At 41.7% G+C, this 27,500-nt stretch overlaps 2 protein-coding genes and 1 long non-coding RNA gene across 4 annotated transcripts in view; 1 reads left to right on the forward strand and 2 right to left on the reverse strand.

Moving 5' to 3' along the window:
- fam168b (family with sequence similarity 168 member B) overlaps window positions 1–5,666 on the reverse strand; it is a 15,937-nt gene extending 10,271 nt beyond the window's left edge. For both annotated transcript variants that reach the window (XM_061922304.1, XM_061922303.1), the window contains exon 1: window positions 5,523–5,666. The gene's annotated coding sequence lies outside the window, so the exon portion shown is untranslated. The remainder of the gene's footprint in view (window positions 1–5,522) is intronic.
- A 5,171-nt stretch (window positions 5,667–10,837) lies between these two features.
- fbxo45 (F-box protein 45) lies at window positions 10,838–21,791 on the forward strand. Its single transcript, XM_061922305.1, has 3 exons — window positions 10,838–11,273; window positions 16,228–16,584; window positions 21,192–21,791. The coding sequence occupies exons 1-3, from the start codon at window positions 10,989–10,991 to the stop codon at window positions 21,375–21,377; spliced, it is 828 nt and encodes a 275-aa protein (XP_061778289.1). The 5' UTR covers window positions 10,838–10,988; the 3' UTR covers window positions 21,378–21,791.
- A 5,128-nt stretch (window positions 21,792–26,919) lies between these two features.
- Window positions 26,920–27,500, reverse strand: part of LOC133569747 (uncharacterized) — a 35,350-nt gene continuing 34,769 nt past the window's right edge. Inside the window, exon 3 of the long non-coding RNA XR_009809871.1 lies at window positions 26,920–27,500. This exon is cut by the window's right edge and continues 94 nt beyond it. This is a non-coding gene — a long non-coding RNA (uncharacterized LOC133569747).

Raw genomic sequence — 27,500 nt, forward strand, 5'->3', positions numbered from 1 at the left:
CTGTCATTCCGTCATACTTTTTTTTCCTCTTACGGAAGGTTTTTTGTAGAGAATAAATGATGAAAAAAAACACTTAATTGAACGGTTTAAAAGAGGAGAAAACAGGAAAAAAATGAAAATGTTATTTTGAAACATAGTTTATCTTCAATTTCGACTCTTTAAAAATCAAAATTTAACCGAAAAAAATGAATAGAAAAACTAGCTAATTCAGATCTTTCTGAAAAAATTTAAAAAAAAATTTAAGGAACATCATTAGTAATTTTTCCTGATTAATATTAATTTTAGAATTTTTATGACATGTTTTAAATAGGTTAAAATCCACTTTGAAATAAGATTTAAATTTGATTCTACAGATTTTCTAGATTTGCCAGAATAATTTTTGGGAATTTTAATCATAATAAGTTTGAAGAAATATTTCACAAATATTCTTCGGCGAAAAAACAGAAGGTAAAATGATGAATTAAATCAAAATGTATTTATTATTCTTTACAATAAAAAATAAATAAATACTTGAACATTGATTTAAATTGTCAGGAAAGAAGAGGAAGGAATTTAAAAGGTAAAAAGGTATATGTGTTTAAAAATCCTGAAATCATTTTTAAGATTGTATTTTTTCTCTAAAATTGTCTTTCTGAAAGTTATAAGAAGCAAAGTAAAAAAATAAATGAATTTATTTAAACAAGTGAAGACCAAGTCTTTCAAATATTTTCTTGGATTTTCAAATTCTATTTGAGTTTTGTCTCTCTTAGAATTGAAAATGTCGAGCAAAGCGAGACCAGCTTGCTAGTAAATAAATACAATTTAAAAAATAGAGGCGGCTCACTGGTGAGTGCTGCTATTTGAGCTATTTTTAGAACAGGCCAGCGGGCGACTCATCTGGTCCTTACGGGCTACCTAACGTTGGTGACCCCTATACTTGGTCATAAAATCAGTGTCAGTTGAGTCGGTCCATAGGTCGCCTGTCGGGATTTTTAATGTCCAGCAGATGTCAGTATTTAGTGACACAGTATCGACACAGTTTTGCAATGTGTCCAAACTCTTCATGACGCCTCATCAACCCATCACTAAATAAGCACTAACCCAGTGGTTCTCAAATGGGGGTACGCATACCCCTAGGGGTACTTGAAGGTATGCCAAGGGGTACGTGAGATTTTGTTAAAATATTCTAAAAATAGCAACAATTCAAAAATCCTTTATAAATATATTTAATGAATAATACTTCAACAAAATGTGAATGTAAGTTCATAAAGTGTGAAAAGAAATGCAAAAATGCAATATTCAGTGTTGACAGCTATATTTTTTGTGGACATTTTCCATAAATATTGATGTTAAAGCCATTGCTTTCCTCCTCTCTAAGGTTCTCATAATCATTATTGTCACAGACGTCCCACTGGATCATTATTGTCACCGATGTCCCACTGGGTGTGAGTTTTCCTTGCCCTTATGTGGGCCTACCGAGGATGTCGTGGTGGTTTGTGCAGCCCTTTGAGACACTAGTGATTTAGGGCTATATAAGTAAACATTGATTGATTGATTGATTGAAAGATTTCTTTTTTCGTGAAGAAATATTTAGAATGAAGTTGATGAATCCAGATGGATCTCTATTACAATCCCCAAAGAGGGCACTTTAAGTTGATGATTACTTCCATGTGTAGAAATATTTATTCATAATTGAATCACTTGTTTAGTTTTTAGTTATTTTTATAAATTTTTTTCCAAATAGTTCAAGAAAGACCACTACAAATGAACAATATTTTGCACTGTTTTACAATGTAATAAATCATAAACTGATGACATAGTGCTGTATTTTACTTCTTTATCTTTTTTTTTTTTAACCAAAAATGATTTGCTCTGATTAGGGGGTACTTGAATTAAAAAATGTTCACAGTGGGTGCATCCCTGGAAAAAAAGGTTGAGAACCACTGCACTATCCCTGTTCCACCACAATACGGCCCTGGTATTTCATTGGTATCGGGTCGACACCAATCTTGGCAGTATCGCCTCAAGCAAACGAGGACGCGCTGACGTCACTTCCGCCCTCTTGCGGCAGCCGGGAGACATTGCACACACGGCTGAAGATGGGCGTCCATCGTACGCAGCTGAAATTAAAAATGTGTGTTTGCTATTTAAAACGACATTTTATGACTTGATTTTAATTAAAAAAGATGTATAAATATATATATTTTTTTACTTGGGTAGACATTTTACATCACGTTGACAGACTGAAGACCGTCTCGCCTGATTAAATGATAGCAAGTTGTTTTTTTGCCAGGTCATTTCCGTGAAAGATGACCCGAGATTAAACATAAAACATTATATAATTATTATAAATATTATTATTATTATGGATTAGATCAGGGGTCACCAACGTGGTGAACAGGCCAGATGAGTCGCCCGCTGGCCTGTTCTAAAAATAGCTCAAATAGCAGCACTTACCAGTGAGCTGCCTCTATTTTTTAAACTTTATTTATTTACTAGCAAGCTGGTGTCACTTTGCTCGACATTTTTAATTCTAAGAGAGACAAAACTCAAATAGAATTTGCAAATCCAAGAAAATATTTTAAAGACTTGGTCTTCACTTGTTTAAATAAATTCATTTATTTTTTTACTTTGCTTCTTATAACTTTCAGAAAGACAATTTTAGAGAAAAAATACAAACTTAAAAACTATTTTAGGATTTTTAAACACATATACCTTTTTACCTTTTAAATTCCTTCCTCTTCTTTCCTGACAATTTAAATCAATGTTCAAGTATTTTTTTTGGTAAAGAATAATAAATACATTTTATTTTAATTCTTCATTTTAGCTTCTGTTTTTTCAACGAAAAATATTTGTGAAATATTTCTTCAAACTTATGATTAAAATTCAAAAAAATTATTCTGGCAAATCTAGAAAATCTTTACAATCAAATTTAAATCTTATTTCAAAGTCTTTTGAATTTCTTTTAAAAATTTTGTTCTGGAAAATCTAGTAGAAATAGTGATTTGTCTTTGTTAGAAATATAGCTTGGTCCAATTTGTTATATATTCTAACAAAGTGCAGATTGGGTTTTAACCTATTTAAAACATGTCATAAAAATTCTAAAATTAATCTTAATAAGGAAAAATTACTAGTAATATTCCATAAATTAGCTAGTTTTTCTCTTCATTTTTTTCGGTTGAATTTTGATTTTTAAAGAGTCGAAATTGAAGATGTGAAGTGAAGTGAAGTATATTTATATAGCGCTTTTCTCAAGTGACTCAAAGCGCTTTACATAGTGACACCCAATATCTAAGTTTCATTTAAACCAGTGTGGGTGGCACTGGGAACAGGTGGGTAAAGTGTCTTGCCCAAGGACACAACGGTAATCGCATAAAGGGAAGAAGAATAAGAGCTATTCAGTAGGATTTAAGGTCCTAGCTTACATCACACTCAAATTTTTACTACATGCCTTTGGTAAGTGCCGGAGTGAGAAAAGGTTTTAAAATAATTGGCGCATGCTTACTTTTACCGCATGCCTTTGGTAAGCGCAGGAGTGAGAAGAAGTTTTAAATTAATTATCGGCGGCAATTCAAGAAAATACGGTATATATATTTATTTATTAAAGCTAAATTGAGCAAATTGGCTATTTCTGGCGATTTATTTAATTGTGTATCAAACTGGTAGCCCTTCGCATTAATCAGTACCCAAGAAGTAGCTCTTGCTTTCAAAAAGGTTGGTGACCCCTGCATTAAAATCCTACTAAAACCCACTACTACCGACCACGCAGTCTGATAGTTTATATATCAATGATGAAATATTAACATTGCAACACATGCCAATACGGCCTTTTTAGTTTACTAAATTGCTATTTAAAATTTCCCGGGAGTTTTATTCTTGAAAACGTCGCGTAATGATGACGTGTACGCGTGACGTCACGGACTGTTAGGAAATACGAGCGCTGCACACACACACAGCTAAAAGTCGTCTGCTTTAACGGCACAATTACACAGTATTTTGTTACATCTGTGTTGCTGAATCTTTTGCAATTTGTTCAATTAATATTGGAGAAGTCAAAGTAGAAAGATGGGAGTCGGGAAGCTTTTAGCCTTTAGCCACACAAACACACGGTGATTCCTTGTTTAAAATTCGGGGAGGTGAAACTTTACTATGGATCCCAACTGAAAGTCAACCAGCAGGTTTCGGTGAGAAAATTGTGATAAAAAGTCGTTTCTTACCGGAGATCAGCTGAGCGTGCGCCGTCCATAAAGCTTCTGTCGACTTCCCTGAGACACTGCACTTTAACACACTCGTGGACACACACCTCCGACTATCAGGTACTGTTAAACTCACTAAAACACTAGCAACACAATAGAAAGATAAGGGATTTCCCAGAATTATCCTAGTAAATGTGTCTAAAAACATCAGAATCCGTCCCAATGCAATTGTGTTTTTTTTGTTTGTTTTTTTCCTAATCCGTCGCTATCTATATCCTCAAACACAAATCTTTCATCCTCGCTCAAATTAATGGGGAAATTGTCGTTTTCTCGGTCCGAATAGCTGTTTTTGTTGGAGACTCCCATTAAAAACAATGTGAATATGTGAGGAGATGTCACGCCACAATGAGGGTGGAAGGACCTTAAAGCAGCCCACACAGCTGCCTGCCTTAAAAGCATTATAATTGGCTGATTGTCAAAAGGTGAAAAATAACGGTGAGGAAAAAATATTAGCATTCCAGCATGCTAACCTTTCAAGCTATTTTTGTTTCGCTCATTTTGCGGCTGTAACCCTTAACAGTGAGGAAAAAATATTAGCATTCCAGCATGCTAACCTTTCAAGCTACTTTTGCTTTGCTAATTTTGCAGCTGTAACCCTTAAGAGTCATATAACTTGGTATTGTCACGCCCTCCTTGGGGTCCTTCAGGCATTGGAGGGGCTGTCACGCCAAATTTCTTCCAGGAGGAAGTTTTTTTGGGGGATAAGAAATTTGGCGTGACAGAGCCATCAACATGTGACGTCATCGTCTGCGACTTCCGGTAGAGGCAGGTCTTTTCTCTTAGCACCGTAAGTTGCGAACTTTATCGCGGATGTTCTCTACTAAATCCTTTCAGCAAAAATATGGCAATATCGCAAAATGATCAAGTATGACACATAGAATGGAACTGCTATCCCCGTTTAAATGAGAAAATCTCATTTCAGTCGGCCTTTATATACACAGTGTTGCCGTGTGGAAGCGGAGATGCCTTCACGGAGTGTAGGAATGTTGGCGTCACGCAGAGATGCCTTCACGGAGTGTAGGAATGTTGACGACGCCGCGCGAAGGTGAACCGACGGGAACGACGCTTATTTGTTATCATTAGCTAGCTCGAGCCTAATTAGCTCGCTCCGACACGCGTGTGAGAACATTCCAGAACGTTCCAAGTCGCCATGTTTAAGACAAAAAGAGAAGAACAACCTCTGGATGTGATGGAGGCCGCAGCCTGGGAGACAGCAGTGTCCTCCCTCGCCCCGACACATTAAACACGACGCCGTCGTAAACGTTGTAAATAAGCACATTAACTCACCGCGAGGTGTTATTGCCGTCCAGAAGTCCGCTTGTCCGCCGAAAAAAAACGAAGCTAGCTGCTGTGCTTTTTTTGTTTTTTTGGGGGGCTCCCAGATGCTGAACTCTTTTGAGTGCCGCGCGTCACTTCCGCATCACGTCACGTGACCGCCGACCGAGAAAATAAAAGACGCGGCGCTGGAGATCAAAATTATTATTTCATTTTTAGTTTAACTTCCATTTTTTAGTAGGAGGATACATATGTGTTCTTATTTGTTTTTTTTTTTGCCGCATGGTAATTTACAAAAGAGCTATTTGTATCATTTTTACAGTAGGATATAGAGATGAGTTGGCGACTTGTCCTGGGTTTACCCTGCCTTCCGCCCGATTGTAACTGGGATAGGCACTAGCGCCCCCCGCGACCCCAAATGGAATAAACAAATATTTATGTAAATAAATAAAATAAAAAAATAAGAAAATGGATCTCCTGGTGAATGTTGGCTATAGCGTTATGGGGTTGCTTTTTGATTGGCCAACGATTTATGTGGTGTTGCGCACCTGAGCGCAAGTGACTCTCGCCAGGACGCAAATGGCAGAACAAACGTTACTCAAATAGTGAAAGGTAAGTGTTGTTGTTGTTGTTTTTTTAGTAACCAGCAAGCACAGTACAGTTAGTAGAACAACTGTGTTTTTATTACTGTGTATTTGTTTGGGATTCAACTATTTATTTTATTTATATATGTAATATAATAAATATATATAGCTAGAATTCACTGAAAGTATTTCATATATATATATATATTTATATTTATATATATATATATATATATATATATATATATGAAATATATATGAAATACTCGAGTTGGTGAATTGTAGTTGTAAATATACTCCTCCCCTTTTAACCACGGCCCACCCCAACCACGCCCCCAACCACCCCTCTGCTCCACCCCTGACCACGCCCCCCACACACCACCTCTATTTTCGGTTGGTAAGTATGATCCCCCGCGACCCTAAAGGGATTAAGCGGTAGGAAATGGATGGATGGATGGACGGAGATCAAAATTATTATTTCATTTTTAGTTTAATTTCCATTTTTTTAGTAGGAGGATACAAATGTGTTCTTATTTGTCTTATTAGTTTTTTTGCCGCATGTTAATTTACAAAAGAGAAATTTGTATCATTTTTACAGTAGGATATAGAGACCGGCCCTGCAATAAGGTGGCGACTTGTCCAGGGTGTACTCCGCCTTCCGCCCGATTGTAGCTGAGATAGGCACCAGTGACCCCCGCCACCCCAAAGGGAATAAGCGGTTGAAAATGAATGGATGGATGGATGTCACTAATATCTTGAAAATAAAAATAATATTTTAGGTTAGAGAGTCTTGGGTCATTTTAAACGACAAATTGCATTAAAAAAATGCTAGAAAATACTAAATTTCATAAGGGAACTTGAGCTTTAGATGCTGCGATGAAAGGCGACTTGTCCAGGGTGTACACCGCCTTCCGCCCGATTGTAGCTGAGATAGGCACCGGTGGGAATAAGCGGTAGAAAATGGATGGATGGAGGGATGGAGATCAAATGTGTTCTTATTTGTCTTATTAGGTTTTTTTTGGCCACATGGTAATTTACAAAAGAGCAATTTGTATCATTTCTACAGTATGATATAGAGACCGGCCCTGCGATGAAGTGGCGACTTGTCCAGGGTGTACGCCGCCTTCCGCCCGATTGTACAGTGGGGCAAAAAAATACTTAGTCAGCCAGCGATTGTGCAAGTTCTCCCACTTAAAATGATGACAGAGGTCTGTAATTTTCATCATAGGTACACTTCAACTGTGAGAGACAGAATGTGAAAAAAAATCCAAGTATTTTAAAGAATTTATTTGTAAATTATGGTGGAAAATAAGTAGCTCACTGATGGAAGGAGGTTTTGGCTCAAAATCTCACGATACACGGCCCCATTCATTCTTTCCTTAACACGGATCAATCGTCCTGTCCCCTTAGCAGAAAAACAGCCCCAAAGCATGATGTTTCCACCCCCATGCTTCACAGTAGGTTTGGTGTTCTTGGGATGCAACTCAGTATTCTTCTTCCTCCAAACACGACGAGTTATGTTTATACCAAAAAGTTATATTTTGGTTTCATCTGAGCACATGACATTCTCTTAATCCTCTGCTGTATCATCCATGTATCCATTTTGGTATGAAACGTGACCCCAGAAGTAAATGCGTCATCCCATAGCCTGGGTTTGTAAATTTAAATGTGTTTTATTTTTTTTATTTTTTTATAATATAGTGTTAACAAAACGTCTTTATTAATCATGACCCTGGAATTAAATGGGGTGGAGGGAAGGTTTTTATAGTGGGGAAGAAATTTGGCGTGACAGCTGACAGAATGCTGAAAGCTTTTTGAGTGCCGTGCGTCACTTCCGCCACACGTCACGTGACCGCCAAACGAAAAATAAAAAGACGCGGCGCTGGATATCAATTTATTATTTAATTTAAGTTTAATTTCCTTTTTAAGCGGGGGGATACAAACGTGTTGTTATTTGTCTCATTAGATTTTTTGCAACATGGTAATTTACAAACAGTCACCATTCGAAATGAATAGTAGTGGTCGGAGTAGTGCATGTTTTTTTTGTTTTTTTTAATATAGCTGTTATTTTGTCATTGTATGTACATTAATACAATTATCTTTATTAAAATTATCACCAAAAAAATGCATCAATAATAAGGCGATAACAGCACGACTTGACGTCCATCAGCATCTTTGAGCCAAAAACACTACGGTTGGGGGCGTGGAGGTCCTCGAAGACAAAATAACTACAAAGACTAATAATACACAACCTGAGTGTGTAGTCCGGTCAAAATCTTTAAATCGAATTAAAATACGTTTATATCCTTCATTTATGAGGAATAAGTTGTAACATGAGACTAAGTCACCGCTGAGGGAAAATTTGTTTTTGCGTCCTGCCAGGACTCGGAAGATGACGTCACGACAATTGCTGTCAATGGGGCAAGCGATACTAAACAATGTAGTATCGAGACGATACTAAGTTAATGCGGGACTAATACTGATACTTTTTAAAGATTATTTGTCATTTTTTTCTTACATGCAAACATATAGAAATGACTCGCATGAATTCGAAAAGGAAAACATTTGAATAGTAATTTTGTCCCCACAAAACAAAACAATTCTTCAGCAAAACAACTAAAGTTCAAGTTCCCGTATTAATTGTTGTATTTTCTTAAATTTTTTAATGCAATTTGTCGTTTAAAATGACCCAACAGTGTGTAACATATTTATAAGTTATTAGAGACAAGCGGTAGTAAATGGATGGATGGATGGATGGACTACAAAAACACAAAACCTACCTTTTATTACACACAATTGTTTAAGCAAAAACAACATAATCAAGAGTGTAAAATAACTATTTAGAGAAAGAGACAAAAAAAGCAAAAAAAGTAACAGAAAAAAATAAAAATAAACAGAAAAATCGATTCGATAGAGCTGCTACGTCGACATTGATATTTTCTATGTTTGGATCGGTCTGATGGACGAGTCAAGGAGTGCCGTTATCGCCTTCTTATTGGTGCATTTTTGTGATCATTTAAATAATGATAATTATAATAAAATAACAGCTCTATTCAAACAAAACCACCACTCTGATCACTGATCCAAACATAGAAAATATCAACGTCGATGTAGCAGCTGTATCGAATCGATTTTTCTGTTTATTTTTATTTTTTCTGTTACTCTTTTGTTTTTTTTTGTGTCTTTTTCTTTAAATAGTTATTTTACACTGTTGATTATGTTGTTTTTGCTTAAAAAAAATTGTGTGTAATAAAAAGGTAGATTTGGTATTTTTGTAGTCCATCCATCCATTTACTACCGCTTGTCCCTAATATCTTACAAATACAAATATTATTTTAGGTTAGACAGTCTTGGGTCATTTTAAACGACAAATTGCATTTAAAAAATGCAACAAAATACAAAAATTAATAAGGGAACTTGAGCTTTAGATGCTACGATGAGGGGCGACTTGTCCAGGGTGTACGCCGCCTTCCGCCCGATTGTAGCTGAGATAGGCACCAGCGACCCCAAAGGGAATAAGCGGTAGGAAATGGATGGATGAATGGATGGATGTCACTACTATCTTACAATTAAAAATATATTTTAGGTTAGACAGTCTTGGGTCATTTTAAACAACAAATTGCATTAAAAAATGCAAACAAATAAAACAAATTAATAAGGGAACTTGAGCTTTAGTTGCTGCGATAAGGGGCGACTTGTCCAGGGTGTACGCCGCCTTCCGCCCGATTGTAGTTGAGATAGGCACCAGCGACCCCAAAGGGAAAATGGATGGATGGATGGATATTAGGTACATCCATTCATCCATCCATTTTCTACCGCTTTTCCCTTTTGGGGTCGCTGGCGCCTATCTCCGCTATTATCGGGCGGAAGGCGGGGTACATCCTGGACAAGTCGCTATCTCATACCTAATATCTTACAAATAAAAATACTATTTTTGGTTGGACAGTCTTGGGTCATTTTAAACGACAAAATGCATTAAAAAATGCAAGAAAATACAAAAATTAATAAGGGAACTTGAGCTTCAGTTGCTGTGATGAGGTGGGGACTTGTCCAGGGTGTACACCGCCTTCCGCCTGATTGTAGCTGAGATAGGCACCAGCGACCCCAAAGGGAATAAGCGGTAGGAAATGGAGGGATGGATGGATGTCACTAATATCTTACAATTAAAAATATATTTTAGGTTAGATAGTCTTGGGTCATTTTAAACGACAAATTGCATTAAAAAATGCAAAAAAAATAAAAAAAATTAATAAGGGAACTTGAGCTTTAGATGCTGTGATGAGGGGGGGACTTGTCCAGGGTGTGACCCGCCTTCCACCCGATTGTAGCTGAGATAGGCACCAACGACCCCCGCGACCCTAAAGGGAATAAGCGGTAGAAATGGATGGATGGATGGGGCTTTTGTCATTTTTCTTCCTTTTCGAATTCACTTCTATATTTTTGCATGTAAGGACAAAGAATCTTTGAAAATGTTCCAATCGGTATGAGCCCTAACTTAGTATCGCCTCGATACTGCTTTGTTCAGTATCGCCTGCCCCAGTGACAGCCTTTGTCGTGACGTCACCTTCAAGGTCCTGACAGGACGCAAACACTAATTTTACCTCGGCGGTGACTAAGTCTGACTTTACCACTTATTCCTTATAAATGACAGTTTTAAGGGTATTTTAATACGATTTAAATATTTTTGGCCCGGCTGCGCACTCGGGTTGTGTGGTTTTAGTCGTTGTACTTTTTCTACCTTCGAGGACCTCCCCGCCCCCCGGCCGTCGAAGTCGGAAGAGAGGCATCCATACTGTTGTGGTGCCAGCGCCAGCCACAAAATGTCGACCTTTTATTGATAACCGGGGCTTTGTCCGACACGTTAACCGCGCCCGCTGCTTCATATACGGCTGTGATGTCGGGGGCGGCCGGGGGAGGCTCCTCGGGTCAGGGCGCGGCGTCGGGAGCTGGTTGCAGCTCCGCCGGGGTGGCGGGGAGGCTGCCCGCGCGGGTCCTGGAGCACATCTTCTCCTACCTGGAGCTGCTGGATCTGACCCAGTGCGCCCTGGTGTGCTGGCACTGGAGCAACATGCTGGCGGATGAAAACAGCGAGGTGTGGCGGAGCCTGTGTGCCCGCTCGCTGAGCGACGAGGCGCTGCGGTCCGACATCCTGTGCAACCTCCCGTCGTACAAGGCCAAGGTGGGTTTCGCACGCTTGGACCGGATCGGACATCTTATAGCCCGATAACGTCTGCTGTGCACACCCACGATTCGGACTTGAAATGGGCCTAACTGCACCCAAACAGTGTCTGTGTAGTCGAGGCACGATCCGGGTTTATTCTATGGCTGAATCCAATACCGATCATCTATTAGTGATATCGGCCGATATAATACCGATACCATGTTTGGATTTTTGTATCGGTTTGCTGACATTTGTCACATTGTGATTGCACATTGACAGTATATGGTTTTGCAGTTACAAGTAGCTTGTTGAAAGAAGCCGTAACCCAAACACCAACAACACCCGCCTCTCGGAAAGTTTTGATAAAAATACGAAAACAAAATATCCATCCATCCATCCATTTCCTACCGCTTATTCCCTTTCGGGGTCGCGGGGGGCGCTGGCGCCTATCTCAGCTACAATCGGGCGGAAGGCAGGGTACACCCTGGACAAGTCGCCACCTCATCGCAGGGCCAACACAGATAGACAACATTCACACTCACATTCACACACTAGGGCCAATTTAGTGTTGCCAATCAACCTATCCCCAGGTGCATGTCTTTGGATGACTCATTCAAACATGTACCCAAACAATGTCTGTGTAGTGGAGGCACCATCCGGGTTTATTCTACGGCCAAATCCAATACCGATCATCTATTAATGATATCGGCCGATACAATACCAATCGCATGTTTGGATTTTTGTACCGGTTTGCTGACATTTGTCACGTTGTGATTGCACGTTAAGAGTATATGGCTTTGTAGTTACAAGTAGCCTGTTGAAAGAAGCCGTAACCCAAACACCAACAACACCCGCCTCTCGGAAAGTTTTGATGAAAAAACGAAAATAAAATTTGTACCCAAACAATGTCTGTGTAGTCGAGGCACCATCCGGGTTTATTTTACGGCCGAATCCAATACCGATCATCTATTAGTGATATCGGCCAATACAATACCGATACCGATCGCATGTTTGGATTTTTGTATCGGTTTGCTGACATTTGTCACGTTGTGATTGCACGTTAACAGTAAATGGTTTTGCAGTTACAAGTAGCTTGTTGAAAGAAGCCGTGACCCAAACACCAACAACACCCGCCTCTCGGAAAATTTTGATAAAAAAACGAAAACAAAATTTGTACCCAAACAATGTCTGTGTAGTCGAGGCACCATACGGGTTTATTTTATGGCTGAATCCAATACCGATCATCTATTAGTGATATCGGCCGATACAATACAGATACCATGTTTGGATTTTTGTATCGGTTTGCTGACATTTGTCACGTTGTGATTGCACGTTAACAGTAAAATGGTTTTGCAGTTACAAGTAGCTTGTTGAAAGAAGCCGTGACCCAAACACCAACAACACCCGCCTCTCGGAAAGTTTTGATAAAAAAACGAAAACAAAATTTGTACCCAAACAATGTCTGTGTAGTAGAGGCACCATCCGGGTTTATTTTATGGCCGAATCCAATACCGATCATCTATTAGTGATATCGGCCGATACAATACCGATACTGATTGCATGTTTGGATTTTTGTATCGGTTTGCTGACATTTGTCACGTTGTGATTGCACGTTAACAGTATATGGCTTTGCAGGTACAAGTAGCTTGTTGTAAGAAGCCGTAACCCAAACACCAACAACACCCGCCTCTCGGAAAGTTTGGATAAAAAAACGAAAACAAAATTTGTACCTAAACAATGTCTGTGTAGTCGAGGCACCATACGGGTTTATTTTACGGCCGAATCCAATACCGATCATCTATTGGTGATATCGGCCGATACAATACCGATACCGATCGCATGTTTGGATTTTTGGATCGGTTTGCTTACATTTGTCACGTTGTGATTGCACGTTAACAGAATATGGCTTTGCAGTTACAAGTAGCTTGTTGAAAGAAGCCGTAACCCAAACACCAACAACACCCGCCTCTCGGAAAGTTTTGATAAAAAAACGAAAACAAAATTTGTACCCAACAATGTCTGTGTAGTTGAGGCACCATCCGGGTTTATTTTATGGCCGAATCCAATACCGATAATCTATTAGTGATATTGGCCAATACAATACCGATACCATATTTGGATTTTTGTATCGGTTTGCTGACATTTGTCACGTTGTGATTGCACATTAACAGTATATGATTTTGCAGCTACAAGTAGCCTGTGAAAGAAGCCGTGACCCAAACACCAACAACACCCGCCTCTCGGAAAGTTTTGATAGAAAAACGAAAACAAAATTTTACTCATTAAAACATGTACCTAAACAATGTCTGTGTAGTCTAGGCACCATCCGGGTTTATTTTACGGCCGAATCCAATACCGATCATCTATTAGTGATATCGGCCGATACAATACCGATACCGATCGCATGTTTGGATTTTTGTATCGGTTTGCTGACATTTGTCACGTTGTGATTGCACGTTAACAGAATATGGCTTTGCAGTTACAAGTAGCTTGTTGAAAGAAGCCGTAACCCAAACACCAACAACACCCGCCTCTCGGAAAGTTTTGATAAAAAAACGAAAACAAAATTTGTACCCAAACAATGTCTGTGTAGTCGAGGCACCATCCGGGTTTATTCTATGGCTGAATCCAATACCGATCATCTATTGGTGATATCGGCCGATACAATAACGATACCGATCGCATGTTTGGATTTTTGTATCGGTTTGCTGACATTTGTCACGTTGTGATTGCACGTTAACAGTATATGATTTTGTAGCTAAAATAGCTTGTTGAAAGAAGCCGTAACCCAAACACCAACAACACCCGCCTCTTGGAAAGTTTTGATAAAAAAACAAAATTTGTACCCAAACAATGTCTGTGTAGTCGAGGCACCATCCGGGTTTATTCTATGGCTGAATCCAATACCGATAATATATTAGTGATATCGGCCGATACAATAGCGATACCATATTTGGATTTTTGTATCGGTTTGCTGACATTTGTCACGTTGTGATTGCACATTAACAGTAAATGGTTTTGCAGTTACAAGTAGCTTGTTGAAAGAAGCCGTGAGCCAAACACCAACAACACCCGCCTCTCGGAAAGTTTTGATAAAAAAATGAAAACGTAATTTTACTCATTAAAACATGTACCCAAACAATATCTGTGTAGTTGAGGCACCATCCGGGTTTATTTTATGGCCGAATCCAATACCGTTCATCTATTAGTGATATCGGCCGATACAATAGTGATACCATATTTGGATTTTTGTATCGGTTTGCTGACATTTGTCACGTTGTGATTGCACGTTAACAGTATATGGCTTTGCAGTTACAAGTAGCTTGTTGAAAGAAGCCGTAACCCAAACACCAACAACACCCGCCTCTCGGAAAGTTTTGATAAGAAAACAAAATTTTACTCATTAAAAAATGTACCCAAACAATGTCGTTGTAGTCGAGTATATTTCATGGCCGAATCCAATACCGATCATTAAGGAGTGATATCGGCCGATACAATACCGATACCGATCGCATGTTTGGATTTTTCCATCCGTTTGTTGACACCTAAAAACGTAATAAAATGTCGTGATGATACATTTACAGTATATGGTTTTGCAGTTACAAGTAGCCTGTTGAAAGAAGGCGTAAGCCAAACACCAACAACACCCGCCTCCCGAAAAGTTTTGAACAAAAACAAAAACAAGATTTTACTCATTAAAACATGTACCTAAACAATGTCTGTGTAGTCAAGGCACGATCCGGGTTTATTTTACAGCCGAATCCAATACCGATCATCCGTGAGTGAGATCGGCCGATACAATACCGATACCGATCGCATGTTTGCATTTTTCGATCGGTTTGTTGACATTTAATATGTCACGTTGTGACTGTACGTTTACAGTATATAGTTTTGCAGTTACAAGTAGCCTGTTGAAAGAAGGCGTAAGCCAAACACCAACAACACCCGCCTCCCGAAAAGTTTTGAACAAAAACAAAAATAAGATTTTACTCATTAAAACATGTACCTAAACAATGTCTGTGTAGTCGAGGCATGATCCGGGTTTATTTTACAGCCAAATCCAATACCGATCATCCGTGAGTGAGATCGGCAGATACAATACCGATACCGATCGCATGTTTGGATTTTTCGATTGTTTGTTGACATTTAATGTCACGTTGTGACTGTACATTTACAGTATATGGTTTGTCAGTTACAAGTAGCCTGTTGAAAGAAGCCGTAAGCCAAACACCAACAACACCCGCCCCACGAAAAGATTTGAAAAAAAAATGAAAACACGGTTTTTACTCATTAAAACACGTACCAAAACAATATCTGTGTAGTTGAGGCATGATCCGGGGTTATTTTACAGCCGAATCTGATCATCCCTGAGTGATATCGGCCAATACAATACCGATACCAATCACATGTTTGGATTTTTCAATCGGTTTGTTGACATCTAATATGTCACGTTGTGATTGTACGTTTACAGCATATGGTTTCGCAGTTACAAGTAGCCTGTTGAAAGAAGCCGTAAACCAAACATCAACAACACCCGCCTCCTGAAAAGTTTTGAAAAAAACACGGTTTTAACTCATTAAAACATGTACCTAAACAATATCTGTGTAGTTGAGGCATGATCCGGGGTTATTTTACAGCCGAATCTGATCATCCCTGAGTGATATCGGCCAATACAATACCGATACCGATCACATGTTTGGATTTTCCAATCGGTTTGTTGACATCTAATATCACGTTATAATTGTACGTTTACAGTATATGGTTTCGCAGTTACAAGTAGCCTGTTGAAAGAAGCCGTAACCCAAACATCAACAACACCCGCCCTCCCAAAAAGTTTGTAAAAAAAGATTTTACTCATTAAAAATAAGTAAGGTCTTTCACGTTGCTCAGCACGTTTGAAAGTTGCAAAACGGTTTGCAAACAACGTCAACGCCACACATCTAATCGATATTTTCCCTCCCGGTCCCGACAGCTCAAGTCTTACCAACACGCTCTGAGCTCCCACGACTGCTCCCGCAACGTGTACGTGAAGAAGAACGGCTTCACCCTGCACCGCAACCCCATCGCCCAGAGCACCGACGGGGCCCGGGGCAAGATTGGCTTCTCGGAGGGGCGCCACGCCTGGGAGATCTGGTGGGAAGGGCCCCTGGGGACGGTGGCGGTGATCGGCCTGGCCACCAAGCGGGCGTCCATGCAGTGCCAGGGTTACGTGGCCCTGCTGGGCAGCGACGACCAGAGCTGGGGGTGGAACCTGGTGGACAACAACCTGCTGCACAACGGCGAGGTGAGCGGGAACTTCCCGCAGTGCAACAACGCGCCCAAATATCAGGTAAGAGACTCCCGAAGGTCCCATTGCTTCCAGAAAATTAATGTGGCTGTCATTTCTCCCGAGGCAGCACGGTGGTACAGGGGTTAGTGCATGTGCCTCACAATACGCAGGTCCTGAGTAGTCCTGGGTTCAATCCCGGGCTCGGGATCTTTCTGTGTGGAGTTTGCATGTTCTCCCCAGTGACTGCGTGGGCTTCCTCCCACCTCCAGAGACATGCACCTGGGGATAGGTTGATTGGCGATACCGATCGCATGTGTGAATTTTTCCATCCGTTTGTTGATATCTAATATCATAATAATATCACGTTGTGATGATACGTTTACAGTATATGGTTTCGCAGTTACAAGTAGCCTGTTGAAAGAAGCTGTAACCGAAACACCAACAACACCCGCCTCCCGAAAAGTTTTCAAAAGAAACAAAACCAAGATTTTACTCATTAAAACATGTACCCAAACAATGTCTGTGTAGTCGAGGCACGGTCCGTGTTTATTTTACTGCCGAAGACGATACCGATCATCAAAGAGTGAGATCTGCGGATACAATACCAATACCGAACGCAGGTTCGAATTTCTCCCTCCGTTTGTTGACATCTAATACATTTACAGCATATGGTTTTGCAGTTACAAGTAGCCTGTTGAAAGAAACCATAACCCAAACATCAACAACACCCGCCTCTCGAAAAGTTTTGAAAAAAAAAACAAAAACAATATTTTACTCATTTTAAAACATGTACCTAAACAATGTCTGTGTAGTCGGGGCATGATCAGGGTGTATTTTACTGCCAAATACGATACTGATCATCCACGAGTGAGATCGGCCGATACCGATGCCGAGCGCATGTGTGAATTTTTCCATCCGTTTGTTGATATCTAATATCATGATAATATCACGTTGTGATGATACATTTACAGCATGTGGTTTTGCAGTTACAAGTAGCCTGTTGAAAGAAGCCGTAACCCAAACACCAACAACACCCGCCTCCCGAAAAGTTTTGAAAAAAAAACAAAAACAAGATTTTACTCATTTTAAAGCATGTACCTAAACAATGTCTGTGTAGTCGAGGCATGATTAGGGTTTATTTTACTGCCGAATACGATACTGAACATTCACGAGTGAGATCGGCCGATACCGATGCCGAGCGCATGTGTGAATTTTTCCATGCGTTTGTTGACATCTAATATAATAATATCACGTTGTGATGATACATTTATAGTATTTGGTTTCGCAGTTGAAAGAAGCTGTAACCCTAACACCAACAACACCCGCCTCCCGAAAAGTTTTGAAAAGAAACAAAAACAAGATTTTACTCATTAAAACATGTACCCAAACAATGTCTGTGTAGTCGAGGCACGGTCCGTGTTTATTTTACTGCCGAATCCGATACTGATCACATGTTGAAATTTTTCCATCCGCTTGTTGACATCTAAAAACATAATATGTTGTGATGATCTATTTACAGCATATGGTTTCGCAGTTACAAGTAGCTTGTTGAAAGAAGCCGTCACCCAAACACCAACAACACCCGCCTCTCGAAAAGTTTTGAAAAAAAAAACAAAAACAACAAGATTTTACTCATTAAAACATGTACCCAATCAATGTCTGTGTAGTCGAGGCACAATCCGGGTTTATTTTACTGCCGAATCCGATACCGATCATCTATAAGTGAGATCAGCAGATACAATACCAATACCGAACGCAGGTTTGAATTTCTCCCTCCGTTTGTTGATATCTAATATCATAATAATATTACGTTGTGATGATACATTTACAGCATATGGTTTCGCAGTTACAAGTAGCCTGTTGAAAGAAGCCGTAACCCAAACACCAACAACACCCGCCTCTCGAAAAGTTTTGAAAACAAAAACAAGATTTTACTCATTTTAAAACATGTACCTAAACAATGTGTGTGTAGTCGAGGCATGATGAGGGTTTATTTTACTGCCGAATACGATACTGATCATCCACGAGTGAGATCGGCCGATACCGATGCCGAGCGCATGTGTGAATTTTTCCATTCATTTGTTGACATCTAATATCATAATAATATCACGTTATTATTGTACGTTTACAGTATATGGTTTCGCAGTCACAAGTAGCCTGTTGAAAGAAGCCGTAACCCAAACATCAACAACACCCGCCTCCCGAAAAGTTTTGGGAAAAAAAACAAAACTAATTTTTACTCATTTTAAAACATGTACCTAAACAATGTCTGTGTAGTAGAGGCATGATCAGGGTTTATTTTACTGCCAAATACGATACTGATCATCCACGAGTGAAATCGGCCGATACCGATGCCGAGCGCATGTGTGAATTTTTCCATCCGTTTGTTGACATCTAATATCATAATAATATCACGTTGTGATGATACGTTTATAGTATATGGTTTCGCAGTTGAAAGAAGCTGTAACCCAAACACCAACAACACACGCCTCCCGAAAAGTTTTGAAAAGAAACAAAAACAAGATTTGACTCATTAAAACATGTACCCAAACAATGTCTGTGTAGTCGAGGCACGGTCTGTCTTTATTTTACTGCTGAATCCGATACCGATCACATGTTGAAATTTTTCCATCCGTTTGTTGACATCTAAAAACATAATATGTTGTGATGATCTATTTACAGTATATGGTTTCGCAGTTACAAGTAGCCTGTTGAAAGAAGCCGTAACCCAAACACCAACAACACCCGCCTCCCGAAAAGTTTTGAAAAAAACCCAAAAACAACAAGATTTTACTCATTAAAACATCTACCCAAACAATGTCTGTGTAGTCGAGACACAATCCAGGTTTATTTTACTGCCGATTCCAATACCGATCATCTATGAGTGAGATCAGCAGATACAATACCAATACCGAACGCAGGTTTGAATTTCTCCCTCCATTTGTTGACATCTAATATCATAATAATATCACGTTGTGATGATACATTTACAGTATATGGTTTCGCAGTTACAAGTAGCCTGTTGAAAGAAGCCGTAACCCAAACACCAACAACACCCGCCTCCCGAAAAGTTTTGAAAAGAAACAAAAACAAGATTTTACTCATTAAAACATGTACCCAAACAATGTCTGTGAAGTCGAGGCACAATCCGTGTTTATTTTACTGCCGAATCCGATACCAATCACATGTTGAAATTTTTCCATCCGTTTGTTGACATTTAAAAACATAATATGTTGTGATGATCTATTTACAGTATATGGTTTTGCAGTTACAAGTAGCCTGTTTTGAAAAAAAGCCATAACCCAAACACCAACAACACCCGCCTCCCGAAAAGTTTTGAAAAAAAAACACGATTTTACTCATTAAAACATGTACCTAAACAATGTCTGTATAGTCGAGGCATGATCAGGGTTTATTTTACGGCCGAATCTGATACGATCATCCATGAGTGAGATCGGCCGGGACAATACCGATACCGGTTGAATGTGTTGAATGTGGCTCCTTTGATGACTGCATCTGGCTCTCAGATAAATCTTAGCTGACATTGCATAATACGATAAGTAATGAATAATTCAGCTGATAATTACAGTGTTAAAAATAACCTTTTGACAAGTTTTTTAATTAGTTTCAGTTATAGTCTTTTGACCAAAATGTGTTTTAGTCATCTAAATTTAGTTTTAGTTGACAAAATTCCTAAACATTGGTCTTGAAAGGACATTTATTATTATTGCAGAACCTCTTAAAAACTGAAGTCTCAACAAGACTTGCACTCAATATTTCAATAATTACATTTCACACACACACTACTATGGGCAGCACGGGGGTAAGTGGTTAGTGAGCGTGCCTCATAATAGGAAGGTCCTGCGTTCAATCCCGGGCTCGAGAATTGATTAACATGGACCCCGACTTAAACAAGTTGAAAAACTTATTGGGGTGTTACCATTTAGTGGTCAATTGTACGGAATATGTACTGTACTGTGCAATCTACTAATAAAAGTATCAATCAATCAATCAAAAAGAGATCTTTCTGTGTGGAGTTTGTATGTTCTGTGTGCGGAATCCCTCCGGGTATGGGACAAGCGGTAGAGAATAGATGGATGGATGGTTAGCTTAAGAATAACAATGTTATTAAAAATAAAAAGAGACTTATTATACTCTGAAAATGATGGTCTTAATTAAAAATCCATCCATCCGGAATAGATATTCGCAGTTACAAGTAGCCTGTTGAAAGAAGCCATGACCCAAACATCAACAACACCCGGTACCCATAAAGTTTGGAAACTTTTTTTTTCTTTTAATTTTACTCATTAAAAATTTTACTCATTAAAAGAATAGTAAAATATGTGTGCATTTAGTTATAATCAGTGTTGAAAATTATTACATGGCTCTCATGGAAATACATTTTAAAATATGCGGCTTTCATGGCTCTCTCAGCCAAAAAGGTTCCCGACCCCTGCCCTAGGGTGTGAATGTGAGTGTGAATGTTATCTGTCTGTGTTGGCCCTGCGATGAGATGGCGACTTGTCCAGGGTGTACCCCGCCTTCCGCCCGAAGCAGCTGAGATAGGCTCCAGCACAACCCACCCCACCCCCGCAACCCCGGACGGGACAAGCGGTATAAAATGCATGGATGGATGTTATGTAACAGTTTGACCCTGCTTTCTACAGATCGGAGAGCGAATACGAGTAATCCTCGACATGGACGACAAGACGTTAGCCTTCGAGAGGGGGTTCGAGTTCCTCGGGATTGCCTTCCGGGGGCTGCCCAAAGCCTGCCTGTTCCCCGCCGTCTCGGCGGTGTACGGCAACACCGAGGTCACCATGGTGTACTTGGGGAAACCGCTGGACGGCTGAAGGCCGCCGAGGCCCAAAAAACACGTTTTTTGCTCCCATCGGAGGACTGTCCGCATCTCTACTACAGCTTAGCATGGGTCCCCACTTTTACCGCCAGGAAGACTTTGTTCTCTTCGGTGTCAAAGACCAGGCAGCTTACGTACACCATTTTCATCGTAAGTTATTTTTCAACGTGGCAAACACTAGACAACTACATATTCCATTAAAAAAAGAGCTCACTGGAGGATACCCCATGTGTATTATACGCTGTGTGCCACATCCACGTCTAAGTGTCATATTTACGTGTGTCCCTTTTAATGTGCTACTCAAAAGTTACACTATACTATTTATTTGTCCATGGTACTACTACAGCTGCTGTACGGTTTACAAGCTGCAAAAATAAAGTCATTAAAAGGTGCCACTCTTAACAGTTGAGATGGTTTGTGTCATGTGTTTCTTCTCAATTTGCACATATTGTGTTTACAAGTCCTCAGATTGTCAGAACTGCACATATGTGTGTCATCAGTTAGTGGCTTATGTTTCCACCAGAGGTCAGTACAGTGTTTTTCTTGTGCATGACTGGCAATTAGCTACACATTGATAGTTTAAAGCAGGAGTGTCCAAACTTTTTTGCCTTGGGGGCTGCACTGGGCTAAAAAATGTGCATGTAAAAATAATGAATAGTAATATATATACACACATGCTTGTAAAATAATAAATAGTAATATATATACACACACATATATACATCCATCCATCCATCCATTTTCTACCGCTTATTCCCTCTTAGGGTTGCGGAGGGCGCTGGCGCCTATCTCAGCTACAATTGGGCGGAAGGCGGGATACACCCTGGACAAGTCGCCACCTCATCGCAGATATACATACATATGTATGTATATATATATATATATATACACACACACACATATATATATATACACACACATGTGCGTACATATAATAATATAACTGATACATAATAATTATAATTAAATATTAAGAGTATGTGAAGGTTAAACTCCTTCCTTGTTTACATACGTAACGACCTCAGAGCTTAGAAACCAGTCAGAAGTATCGATCAGCTAAAATGCGGCAAACATGGATAAGTGTTTTTCATGCCTTGCATCCATCCATCCATCCTAAGCAGGGAAGCCCAGACTTTCCTCCCCCCAACCACTTCGTCCAGCTCTTCCCGGGGGATCCCGAGGCGTTCCCAGGCCAGCCGGGAGACATAGTCTTCCCAACGTGTGTCCTGGGTCTTCCCCGTGGCCTCCTACCGGTTGGACGTGCCCTAAACACCTCCCTAGGGAGGCGTTCGGGTGGCATCCTGACCAGATGCCCGAACCACTTCATCTGGCTCCTCTCGATGTGAAGGAGCAGCGGCTTTACTTTTGAGTTCCTCCCGGATGGCAGAGCTTCTCACCCTATCTCTAAGGGAGAGCCCCGCCACCCGGCGGAGGAAACTCATTTCGGTTGTTTGTACCCGTGATCTTGTCCTTTCGGTCAGAACCCAACGCTCATGACCACAGGTGAGGATGGGAACGTAGATCGACTAGTAAAGTGAGAGCTTTGCCTTCCGGCTCAGCTCCTTCTTCACCACAACAGATCGATACAACGTCCGCATTACTGAAGATGCCACACCGATCCGCCTGTCGATCCCACGATCCACTCTTCCCTCACTCGTGAACAAGACTACGAGGTACTTGAACTCCTCCACTTTGGGCAAGATCTCTTCCCCAACCAGCGGCTTTATTTTGAGCTCCCCCCGGATGGCAGAAGTTCTCACCCTATCTCTAATTGAGAGACCCGCCACCCGGCGGAGGAAACTCATTTCGGCCGCTTGTACCCGTGATCTTGTCCTATCAGTCATAACCCAAAGCTCATGACCATAGGTGAGGATTAGAATGTACTGTAGACCGGTAAATTGAGAGCTTTGCCTTCCGGCTCAGCTCCTTCTTCACCACAACGGATCGATACAGCGTCCGCATTACTAAAGACGCCGCAGCGATCCGCCTGTCGATCTCACGATCCACTCTTCATTCACTTGTGAACAAGACTCCTAGGTACTTGAACTCCTCCACTTGGGGCAGGGTCTCCTCCCCAACCCGGAGATGGCACTCCACCCTGTTCCGGGCGAGAACCATGGACTCGGACTTGGAGGTGCTGATTCTCATCCCAGTCGCTTCACACTCGGCTGCGAACCGGTCCAGTGAGAGCTGAAGTTCCTGGCCAGATTAAGTCATCAGGACCACATCATCTGCAAAAAGCAGAGACCTAAACCTGCAGCCACCAAACCGGATCCCCTCAACGCCCTGACTGCGCCTAGAAATTCCGTCCATAAAAGTTATGAACAGAGTCGTTGACAAAGGGCAGCTTTGGCGGAGTCCAACCCTCACTGGAAACGTGTCCGACTTACTGCCGGCAATGCGGACCAAGCTCTGACACTGATCATGCAGGGAGTGGACCGCCACAATAAGACAGTCCGATACCCCATACTCTCTGAGCACTCCCCACAGGACTTCCCGAGGGACACGGTCGAATGCCTTCTCCTAAGTCCACAAAGCACATGTAGACTGATTGTGCAAACCCCTATGCACCCTCAAGGACCATGCAGAGAGTATAGAGCTGGTCCACAGTTCCACGACCAGGACGAAAACCACACTGTTCCTCCTGAATCCGAAGTTCGACTATCCGGCATAGCCTCCTCTCCAGTACACCTGAATAAACCTTACCGGGAAGGCTGAGGAGTGTGACACCATGATAGTTGGAACATGATAGTTCCTCTCTTCATAAAGAGAGGAACCATCTCCCCGGTCTGCCAATCCAGAGGTACCGCCCCCGATGTCAACGAGATGCTGCAAAGTCTTGTCAACCAAGACAGCCCCACTGCATCCAGAGCCTTAAGGAACTCCAGGCGGGTCTTATCCACCCCCGGGCGCTTTGCCACAGAGGAGCTTTTTAACTACCTCGGCAACCTCAGCCCTAGAAATAGGAGAGTCCACCACAGATTCCCCAGGCACTACTTCCTCATAGGACGACTTGTTGGTGGGATTGAGGAGGTCTTTGAAGTATTCCCTCCACCGATCCACAACTTCCGCAGTGGAGGTCAGCAGAACACCAGTCTCACCATACACGGTGTTGACAGTGCACTGCTTCCCCTTCCTGAGGCGGCGGATGGTGGTCCAGAATCGCTTCGAAGCCGTCCGAAAGTCTTTGATTGATTGAGACTTTTATTAGTAGATTGCACAGTTCAGTACATATTCCGTACAATTGACCACTAAATGTAACACCCGAATAAGTTTTTCAACTTGTTTAATCAATTCATGGCTTCCCCAAACTCCTCCCATGTCCGAGTTTTTGCCTCCGCGACCGCTGAAGCCGCACACCGTTTGGCTTGTCGGTACTCCTTCTTCAGCTTGACGGCATCCCTCACCGCCGGTGTCCACCAACGGGTTCTAGGATTACCGCCACGACAGGCACCAACTACCTTGCGGCCACAGCTCCAATCAGCCGCCTCGACAAAAGAGGTGCGGAACATGGTCCACTCGGACTCAATGTCCCGCACCTCCCTCGTGACATGTTCAAAGTTCTTCCGGACAGGAGACTCTGCCAGACATGAGAGGCGGCTGATTGTGGTCCAGAATAGCTTCGAAGCCGTCCGGAAGTGTTTGATTGATTGATTGATTGAGACTTTTATTAGTAGATTGCACAGTACAGTACATATTCCGTACAATTGACCACTAAATGTAACACCCGAATAAGTTTTTCAACTTGTTTAAGTCGGGGTCCACGTTAATCAATTCATGGCTTCCCCAAACTCCTCCCATGTCCGAGTTTTTGCCTCCGCGACCGCTGAAGCCGCACATTGTTTGGCTCTTTCTTCAGCTTGACGGCATCCCTCACCGCCGGTGTCCACCAACGGGTTCTAGGATTACCGCCACGACAGGCACCAACTACCTTGCGGCCACAGCTCCAATCAGTCGCCTCGACAATAGAGGTGCGGAACATGGCCGACTCGGAGTCAATGTCCCGCACCTCCCTCGTGACACGTTCCAAGTTCTTCCGGAAGTAGGAATTGAAACTCTTTCTGACAGGAGACTCTGCCAGACGTGAGTCGGTGGATGTTGGTCCAGAATCGCTTTGAAGCTGTCCGGAAGTCGTTTCCCATGGCTTCCCCTTTTCCCAACCTCTTTAATACGCCTTAAAATCTGGTACGCCTTATACATGAAAACAGACCAAAAATAGACCATTCATCGGCAGTGCGCCTTATAACCCGGTGCGCCCTACGGTTCGGAAAATACGGTATGACTTTATGATCATCAAATGTGGCCAAGAGCTTAGTGCAGGGGTAGGGAACCTATGGCTCTCGAGCCAGATGTGGCTCCTTTGATTGACTGCATCTGGCTCTCAGTTAAATCTTCGCTGACGTTGCTTAACACGATAAGAAATTAATAATTCCGATGGTAGTCACAGTGTTAAAAATAACGTTCAGAATATAAAACATTCTCATGCATTTGAATCCATCCATCCTGTTCAAGAGGTCGCATTAATGGTCAAAAGTATTTTATTTATTATAGGTTAGCTTCAAGGCTGTCCTTTGTCACCGATTCTGTTCATAACTTTTATGGACAGAATTTCTAGGCGCAGTCAAGGCGTTGAGGGGTTCCGGTTTGGTAACCGCAGGATTAGGTCTCTGCTTTTTGCAGATGATGTGGTCCTGATGGCTTCATCTGACCGGGATCTTCAGCTCTCACTGGATCGGTTCGCAGCCGAGTGTGAAGCGACCGGAATGAGAATCAGCACCTCCAAGTCCGAGTCCATGGTTCTCGCCCGGAAAAGGGTGGAGTGCCATCTCCGGGTTGGGGAGGAGACCCTGCCCCAAGTGGAGGAGTTCAAGTACCTAGGAGTCTTGTTCACGAGTGAGGGAAGAGTGGATCGTGAGATCGACAGGCGGATCGGTGCGGCGTCTTCAGTAATGCGGACGTTGTATCGATCTGTTGTGGTGAAGAAGGAGCTGAGCCGGAAGGCAAAGCTCTCAATTTACCGGTCGATCTACGTTCCCATCCTCACCTATGGTCATGAGCTTTGGGTCATGACCGAAAGGATAAGATCACGGGTACAAGCGGCCGAAATGAGTTTCCTCCGCCGTGTGGCGGGGCTCTCCCTTAGAGATAGGGTGAGAAGCTCTGCCATCCGGGAGGAACTCAAAGTAAATCCGCTGCTCCTCCACACGGAGAGGAGCCAGATGAGGTGGTTCGGGCATCTGGTCAGGATGCCACCCGAACGCCTCCCTAGGGAGGTGTTTAGGGCACGTCCAACCGTTAGGAGGCCACGGGGAAGACCCAGGACACGTTGGGAAGACTATGTCTCCCGGCTGGCCTGGGAACGCCTTGGGATCCCCCGGGAAGAGCTAGACGAAGTGGCTGGGGAGAGGGAAGTCTGGGTTTCCCTGCTTAGGCTGTTGCCCCCGCGACCCGACCTCGGATAAGCGGAAGATGATGGATGGATGGATGGTTAGCTTCAGAGTAACAATGTTATTAAAAAGAATTAAGAGATGGACGCATTCAGTTGTTTTATTCTGGGAAAGTCCAAATGAAAAAGGAGACGTAGAATTCTCTTGCCAGAGCGTGGGATGACACTGTACAAGAGTACAGGTCTACGGGTTTCTCCTCATTGAGCTAAATTGAATCCTGTCTCTGTTTGATTCCTTGCTTCTTGTCTGTTTAATAAATGTCATCAGTGTTTGAACCTGGCAGTTGTATTCAGTGTTAAAAATATTATACGACTCTCACGGAAATACATTTGAAAATATTTGGCTTTCATGGCTCTCTCAGCCAAAAAGGTTCCCGACCCCCGGCTCAGTGGGTTGATATCAATCAAGTTGCCGATTCCTCAAAGCCATCCGAGCAAGGTTTAAGACGTGTTCTATTAGGATGTAAAACATATATGTTGGGCAGGAAGGGCGTGTTTGTTGCCTGGCTTCCTCTCCCAGCGAGTCTGCTGATCACAGAGGGCCAAGAGCGTGAAGGGAGTGTTCCGTCATGGGGTTTTTGCGGTTCGCAGCTGTGCTCGCAACCGGCTCGTTATCGATACGACGCATGTGCCATGGCGAAGGAGAAGAAGAAGAAGAAGAAGTTGAGCAAC

Source organism: Nerophis ophidion, linkage group LG15 (genome assembly GCF_033978795.1).
Source record: "Nerophis ophidion isolate RoL-2023_Sa linkage group LG15, RoL_Noph_v1.0, whole genome shotgun sequence".
Lineage (NCBI taxonomy): Eukaryota > Metazoa > Chordata > Actinopteri > Syngnathiformes > Syngnathidae > Nerophis > Nerophis ophidion.

What these genes read in the sequence shown, in the direction of transcription:
- fbxo45 (XM_061922305.1), top strand. Translation starts at nt 10,989, where the DNA reads ATGTCGGGGGCGGCCGGGGGAGGCTCCTCGGGTCAGGGCGCGGCGTCG. An exon ending in TCCCGTCGTACAAGGCCAAG is followed by an intron (nt 11,274 to 16,227) that starts GTGGGTTTCGCA and finishes CGGTCCCGACAG; the next exon opens with CTCAAGTCTTACCAACACGC. An exon ending in ACAACGCGCCCAAATATCAG is followed by an intron (nt 16,585 to 21,191) that starts GTAAGAGACTCC and finishes TGCTTTCTACAG; the next exon opens with ATCGGAGAGCGAATACGAGT.